We start from the raw sequence: 8,576 nt of genomic DNA on the forward strand, positions 1-8,576 counted from the left end.
GCTGTTCTTTTGAGTCTTGCACCTCAAATACACAAATACAAGGTATTTGTCAGGTCCATATTGCCACACACACATATGACCATGCATAGGAATATTTACACACTCTCTTATACCCTCCCATTCTGATCCCTCACCTACCACACATCTCATAGTGTATGATTTTCAACATCCAGAGCTGACAAGTCATTGGTCAATAAAGTTATCATGAGAAGGGTTTATACTATGTGAGTATAACTTGAGTTATACTATCTCACTATTTGAGTACCAAATCATATCTTGATGCCCTCAGATCCCTGAATACCTTGCAAAAGTGTAGCCGAGGGATCAACACTTTAATGCTGTTTTCTCTTTTCTGGGCTTCTGTCCTTCAGCGATTCCTTCTGGTACATTCTTACAGCATGTAAGATGGTGCTCACTATTGACAACAAGGCCATGTGTTGATAGCCTTGCAGTTACCATGGGCCATGGGAGTTTGTGGTTGATGATTCTATTTACATTGAGGGTTGATTTTAAACCCACCATTGACCAAGCAAGTAATTGACACGAGTTCCCAAAAAAGAAATGAGCTGTGTGTGGAAAAACACCCTTGAAAACTCTTGCTCTATGTCGTCCTCAAGAATCAAGAATGTTGTCCTCTTTTCTTTTTTTAAAGATGTTCAGTTTGGTTTGTAATACCTAACCCATATTGAGTTCACAGTCTAAAAAAATATATAAAACAGAATCTGTCTGGAAATGTGATTATCCATAGTTATAGTTGAAAATATTCCTCGACTAGTCAGGTTGAGGGCTGATAACACTGATGAGGGTGTTTTGGTGTTTTTAATGTGTGTACTGTATGTACAGTAAGTCCATCTATGGGATTTCTGCTATTTTTACACATGTTGTCCATAGTTATCATGCTGGGTGGCAGATTATTGGAACATTCATGGCTAAATTAGTTGAATTATGTTTATGTTATGTTTTAACATTGTTTATGTGTCAAAGTCTTGTTTAAGATGACTTTGATGATCATGATCACAAATTATGTGTATGGAAAAATAATTACATTTTCAGCAGATTCCCTGTGTGGGATGGTGATTGATTAAATGCAAATGTTGCCGTTACTGTTACTGTTAATCTGCCACCACAAAACAGACCACTATCTCTAAATCTTGAGATTCTGTGAGTTTCATGGCATCAATGTGATGAGTCCCACTCAGTGATTTGTCATCCACAGTGTTGTTGACACACTGAGTCGGAGGTTTTCCTGCAGGCATTACTATATATGAATAATTTAAGGACATCTTTCTCTCTTGTTATTGAATAATATATACAGCATATGAAGACTGAGGGGGGCAGCAATGAAAAGGAAAGATAGGTGTGGTTTATAATAAGATAGGTGTGGTTTATAATAAGATAGGTGTGGTTTATAATAAGATAGGTGTGGTTTATAATAAGTAGGCCTACACACAATGTCCACAAACAATAACACCTGAATCTGACTGAACATTAGCTGTAGGGTAAATCAACCACCAAACAAACTTATAGCAAGATAATATAGGCTATAATATAGTGTGTCTTTAAAAAAATAGTGATCATATTATGACAATAGTTAGATAAAGCTGTTCTCTTATACACTCATACTGTTTGTAAAGTCCTTTCATTCTGGCTTTCCCTCGTCAGAACTCACGCTGTGAGAAAATGGAGGGTCACAGTAAGTGTAGTGATACAGCATGTTAGCTAGCCGGGCAAACCTTAGAAGCATTTAATAGGGTTTATGCATGAGGACATTTAAACCTGACGTGTCAGTCAAAGGCACAGATATCAAACTGTCAGCTGGGACCAGCAGCCGGCACAAAACACACAGCACTGCAGAACGTTGTTGTGTGGGGTAGAGGATGTGCAAGTAAGCAAAAGGGAGACAGAGACAGAGCTAGCCAGCTAGCGAGGGAGGGAGGGAGGAATACTATGCTACATTGTTACTGTAATCCCCAGGCAACAGCAAAGGGCAGTGGAATTGAGATTTTAAACCGTACCACAGTTGCATCGAGAGCTGACTGGGCTCCAAACCCAAGCCTGACAGTCTCCACACACACACACACACACACACACACACACACACACACACACACACACACACCTCTCCAGCCGTCCACTTGTGACTAAAATACTGTTACTTGTGAGGTGAAGCCAAATGATGGCAAATGTCCTTCTCTGGGTGGACAATACAATTCCAATATTGTACAATACAAGACCCTATTCTGTTCTACTCTAATTCTATTATATTATATTCTATTCTACAGAATTATCACAAGGTAGCTGTGGACAGATTGGGGGAGGGGGGGGACTAGAGTGTGGGACTAGAGTGAGAGAAAAGGAGGTATAATCCTTCTTCGCAGCCAGCAGAGCAGCAGGAAGGCTAATACCACAGGAGACAAACCCAGCTTGGCCGCTCTGTTGTCGCCAAGGCTGCTGGTAAACAACCCCACTATGTAGCCTTATTAAAGACCCTATCTCCATGGGAAGGAGATTGTGTGAATGGATGCGTCATAGCAGCCTAGTTAGTTGTGTTGATTTGATGGCTCGAAGAGTTTTCCTTTTGAAATAAACAACATGTTGTTAATAGTTTATCGTCATGTTAAAACTGGATACAATTATCTGGTTATATGAAAAAAGGGAAATTCTGCCCTGGCATGTACTGTCGGTGCTAATACCCACGTCTATTGGCATGTGAACCCATAGTCGCCTAACCTACTGTATAATCAGCCTTGTAAACCTATAAACCTATTAGCCTCCACCACAAACTGTACTGTCATCATCCAAGTTGTCTCATATCGTTAGCCTCATAGCATAATTGCATAGCATAGCATAAAAGTCATGCTTCACTTGTGGTCAGCCGAGCCATCTTTGTATGGAGTGTCAAAAATGCCTATGTCAAAGAGATTACTTGGGCAGATAGTGATTTTGGAATGTAAGCATTCTGACAGGCTGATGGCATAGGCAAATAATGCACAGTGCATCAGCAGTGTTAGGAGAGTAGAGTTAGGCAGATCTCAAATTGACCATAAGACTTAAAGAAGGCAATTATGATATGAGGCTAATGATATGGCTCCCTGCTGTGTCTGATGGCATTGCAGTTCTGAATGAAATTGATCTTACAGTAAACAGGGAGGTACCAGTCCCTTACCAAAGGACTGGCTTGAGCCAGATTATACAGTGCCTTCGTATAGTATTCAGTATTCAAGTATTCAGACCCCTTCACCTTTTTCACATTAAAGGTGGAAAAGGTGAAAATGTGGACAGGGTAAAAGGGTCAGAATACTTTTCGAAGGCACCGTATAATCTGGCTCAAAATGTTGTTGTGTAATAGATTCAATTTAAAATGGATTAAATTATTTTGTAAGGGGCGCTTAGGTGACGTAGCGGACTAAGCGCTGACCATGTAACCGCAGGGTTCCCGGTCCGATTCCGGCCGTGGACATATCCTGCATGTCATCCCTTCTCTCTCTCTCTCACCCATCCTTCCTGTCAAATCTCTACTGTCTCTGTCACAATAAAAAATTAAATGAATTTTCAATCCACACACAATTATGGAGCATGTGGCAGCTTATTGAGTGATTTGTTGATGACATTTTAGCATTTTAGCTAATTTGTCATAGCAAAGGGTCTGAAGACATATAGTATGTACATCAGGTATTTCTCTTCTGTATTTCAATTTTAATACATTTATTGACATTTCTAAAAACTTGTTTTCCATTTGTCATTCTCGGGTACTGTCTGTGGATTGATGGCAAATCATTTTAATTTAATCCATTAGAAATTGAGTCTATAACACAACAAAGTGAAGGGGTCTGAATACTTCCGAAAGCACTGTGTGTGTGTGTGTGTGTGTGTGTGTGTGTGTGTGTGTGTGTGTGTGTCTCAGCGATTATAACAGCTAACAGTTATTAGGGTTTGACAGAAAAGCAGAAAAACCTGTAATTTGAAATCAGCAATGTGATTCAATATTCAACCTTTACTTCGCTCATGGGAAATGCTAACATAGTTGTTTTTCAGTCGTATCTTCATCATCTGTTGTTTCTCTGCAGAAGTGTCTAGGCCATTTAATTATAACATGCCTGTCCTCAGATTTCTACCTCCACCAGCCTCCACTGCAATGACTGCTATGTTAATCGCTGTGGTGGTGGTGCAGAGGGAACACACTGTAGCCTGGCCGGCTTTGAGTCAGCGTACTGCTATTACTGTCCTCGCTATTAATACTCTAAGTCCACACCGAAGGAAGAGGCTTGTCTGTCTCAGTAATGAGCCATTGTCTGGAAGGAAAACGGTCAAGCTTTGGGTTGTAAAGTAGTCACAGTGTACAGACACTGTCCTGGGAGGGATTGTTCAAAATCAAATCAAATCAAATCACATTTTATTTGTCACTTCTGCCGCATACAGTTGCAATTGACATAGTGAAATGTTTCAGGATCTTTCTCCACGCTCAACAACAGCAGTCTGTAACAATCAACGATTCAATAATAATCGTGAATAAGTGACAAAAAGTGACAATAAAGTGACAATAGTATTTGTACAATAATGTTGCAGTGTCACTGTTGTGTTGGATACTGACAGTAGATAGTTATTTTTCATGTGAAAAGGGAGGAGAATATCCACAGAACCCCGATAAAGCCTTTTAGTGGTCATAACACTGTCAGTGAGAGTAGTCTCTATGGAAACTGATATACTGTAACATGAACCTGTGATGGTGAACCTTACCCTCGAACCTAACCCCTAGGGGTTATCCTAGTTTGTGCGTGTGTGTGTGTGTGTGTGTGTGTGTGTGTGTGTGTGTGTGTGTGTGTGTGTGTGTGGGTGTGGGTGTGTGTGTGTGTGTGTGTGTGTAGGTGTGTGTGTGTGTGTGTGTGTGTGTGTGTGTGTGTGTGTGTGTGTGTGTGTAGGTGTAGGTGTGTGTGTGTGTGTAGGTGTGTGTGTGTGTGTGTGTGTGTGTGTGTGTGTGTGTGTAGGTGTGTGTGTGTGTGTGTGTGTGTGTTTAATAGTGGTAATAAAGAACGTCTCCAGTGTAGGGATAAGACTGACACAGCAGGGAAGTGTCTGTCTGTGACTCATAAGTATGTTTGTGTGTGTGTGTGTGTGTGTGTGTGTGTGCGTGCGTGTGCGCGTGTGCGTGTGTGTGTGTGTGTGTGTGTGTGTGCGCGTGCGCGTGTGCGTGTGTGTGTCCAGCCAAAGCAAGCCATGCTGACCAGCTTCCTGGACGGCCTCCTCTGCTGCCTGACGGGGAAGTCGGCCAACGTGGTGGTCCCCATCGAGACCTCCGAGCCCGCCGACGGCTACGAGTTTGTGGAGGTGAAACCCGGCCGCGTCCTCCGCATCCGCCACATCATCCCCGAACGGCCGGTGGTGGACGAACCCGGCGGCGGCGGCAGCCAAGGGGGGGGCGGCGGGAGCGTCAGCTGCAAACGGAAGATCACCGTGTACCGGAACGGCCAGCTGCTCATCGAGAACCTGGGGGAGGCGGTGAGGCCGGAGCAGCTGCACGGCCAGAACGGAGAGACGGACCCCGACAACACGGTGGAGGTGGAGCTATCGGACTATAACCACGTCCCCCTCCCCGCGGCCCCCGCTAACGGCAAACCCGGGGACACAGCGGTGGTGGCACCCGCCACGGGAGCACCGACGACCCCGGCCTCACCCGGCGGCCAATCGGAGCAGCCCGATCAGCAGAACCCGCAGCAGACCCAGCAGCGGAGACGTCGGCGGAAGCCCAAGCGCACGGTGGTGATCGACTGCGAGCGGAAGATCACGTCCTGTAAAGGGACGCACTCGGACGTGGCGCTGTTCTTCGTGCACGGCGTGGGCGGCTCCCTGGACATTTGGGGCAGCCAGCTGGACTTCTTCTCCCAGCTGGGCTACGAGGTCATCGCCCCCGACCTGGCGGGCCACGGGGCGAGCTCGGCGCCGCAGATCGCGGCGGCGTACACGTTCTACGCCCTGGCTGAGGACATGAGGGCGGTGTTTAAGAGATACGCGCGGCGGAGGAACATCCTCATCGGACACTCTTACGGGTAGGTTTGGAGAACGTCAGGAGAAATTGCCCCTAGTGTGTCCACCACCACTAGTTTGTCCTTGGAAGGCACTTGGGGAGGCTGTGGCGCAGGAGGTAGAGCCGGCGTCTAATGATCGCAAGGTCGGCGGAACGGTGGTTCGAACCCCTGCTGGCCACATGTCGAGGTGTCCTTGGGCAAGGCGCTAAACCCCAAATTGCTCCCAATGAGCAGGCCGGCGCCTTGCATGGTAGCTTGCCGCCATTGGTGTGTGTGTGAATGGGAGGCCATTGTAAAGCGCTTTGGAGTAGCCCTAAATGACTCCAGGGAGACTGTCCTTGTAATCTCTAATTGTAAGTCGCTTTGGATAAAAGCGTCTGCTAAAATGGTAAAAAAAATGTATGTAACAGCTATTTAACAGGCAACAACAACAACAACAGGTCTGGTAAATAGGTTCTGACTCATATTGGTCCTCCTTGTGTTTGTTCAGGGTGTCCTTCTGCACCTTCCTGGCCCACGAGTACCCTGACCAGGTCCACAAGGTGGTGATGATCAACGGAGGAGGACCCACGGCCCTGGAGCCCAGCCTCTGCTCCATCTTCAACCTGCCCACCTGTGTGCTGCACTGCCTCTCCCCCTGCCTCGCCTGGAGCTTCCTCAAGTAAGACGTGTGTGTGTGTGTGTGTGTGTGTGTGTGTGTGTGTGCGCGCGTGTGTGTGTGTATGTGTGTGTGTGTGTGTGTGTGTGCGTGTGCGTGTGTGTGAGTGCGTGTGTGTGTGTGTGACAGAGAAAGAGAGAGAGAAAGCGCGAGTGTGTGCATAACACAGTAAGCGTACACACTCTCGAGCCAGTCACAAGACAACAGTCGAGCTAGAATACCTTCAGCCTTCTAGACAGTGTGCACAGTAGAGCGTTATATAAATAAGCTCCTCCACTCCCACACTGTCCTCCCACTCCTCTGCCTCCCCACCTGTGAGGTTCTAGGTAGTACCTGCCTAGAACCTCACAGCCACGATGGTCCTTCCCAGAGTGGTATCAAATCTTATCACTCAGGGCACTTAGGTGGCGTAGTGGGTTAAGCGTCGACCATGTCATGTGACCACAATGTCCTGCTTGTCATCCCTTCTCTCTCTCTCTCACCCATCCTTCCTGTCATAATCTATGCTGTCTCTATCAATAAAAAAAGACAAATACGAGTGGGACTACCCACTAAATAACTTTAATTTCTATAACGCCTTTCAAAAAACCCAAGGACGCTTTACAATTCTAAGGGAAATGATCAGACAGACAAAACAGAAAACAAACAAAGCAAAACTGAAACATTGACTAGGGGCCAAAGGCTGAACAGATGAGTTCCAGAGAGTAGGTGCGGCCACGCTGAAGGTTCTGTCCCCAAAGGTCCGTAGGTTGGTGCGGGGGGTGGATAGCAGGCCCATGTCTGCGGACCGCATGTTCCGGGAAGGGGTGTTGGGGGAGGAGGTCAGTTAGGTACTGGGGGGCGCAGGCGTGGAGGGATTTGTAGGTGAGGAGGAGGATTTTGTATGTGATGCAGGACTTGACCGGGAGCCAGTGGAGGTGAATGAGGTTGGGGCTGATGTGCTGCGTTGAATTCTTCTCACTGAATGTGTGTTTTGTGTGTTGTTCTCCAGGGCTGGGTTCGCCCGCCAGGGGGCCAAGGAGAAGCAGCTGTTGAAGGAGAACAACGCCTTCAACGTGTCCTCCTTCGTCCTGCGCGCCATGATGAGCGGCCAGTACTGGCCCGAGGGCGACGAGGTGTACCACGCCGAGATCACGGTGCCCATCCTGCTGGTCCACGGCATGTACGACAAGTTTGTCCCCGTGGAGGAAGACCAACGCATGGCTGAGGTGAGCGGGAAAGAATGGAGAACGCTCTTTCTTTTGTTTCTTCATTTTATTTTTGGGGATATGTTTTTTTATGGCATTTCTGCTTTTATTGGGATAGAAGAGACAGTAGGGACCACAGTTTCTGTCCACTGTTCACCTGCTTTGTGCTTGAACAGTATGTCATTATACTGCATGTGATAATGGTAAGTATAGTAATTACATAGTAACTACATAGTAATTACATGATGAATGAAATCTCTCCACCGGTCTCCTCCCAGATCCTGCTGTTGGCTTTCTTGAAGATCATCGACGAGGGCAGCCACATGGTGATGATGGAATGTCCCGAGTCCGTCAACACCCTTCTGCACGAGTTCCTCCTCTGGGAGCCCGACAGCCCGCCCAAACCCAAGGTTCGACCGGAGACGACCAAGACGCTTTCCCCTAACGGCGGGACGCAGGAGATTTCAGACGGCAAAACCAAGAACAAGTAACACCCCCGGGGAGACAGGGGTGAAGTGACTCCAATCAAAGCTGAGACATCCAGTGGTGTGTACCACGTACCACGTACCACGCTGGCGGTGCTAGGCATGTCTCCTCAGGTGCCGAGAGCCGGTTGAAACCAGGTCTGGGCTGGTTTGAGCCGGTTCAAAGCGGTGGTGTTGGACGGGGGGCTTAGGTCTGGTCTTAAGTCTGTGGCTCTGCACTGCA

General features: G+C 47.0%; 1 protein-coding gene across 1 annotated transcript; it reads left to right on the plus strand.

Annotated features, from left to right (window-relative positions):
- Positions 1-5,214: 5,214 nt before the first annotated feature.
- On the plus strand, positions 5,215-8,359 carry abhd8b (abhydrolase domain containing 8b; the record flags this gene model as incomplete). Its single annotated transcript, XM_080536515.1, has 4 exons — positions 5,215-6,044; positions 6,514-6,684; positions 7,673-7,889; positions 8,147-8,359. 4 exons carry the CDS (start codon positions 5,215-5,217, stop codon positions 8,357-8,359), a joined length of 1,431 nt encoding a protein of 476 aa, XP_080392641.1.
- Positions 8,360-8,576: the final 217 nt, after the last annotated feature.

Source organism: Nansenia antarctica (genome assembly GCF_963989245.1).
Source record: "Nansenia antarctica genome assembly, chromosome: 7".
Taxonomy (NCBI): Eukaryota; Metazoa; Chordata; class Actinopteri; order Argentiniformes; family Microstomatidae; genus Nansenia; species Nansenia antarctica.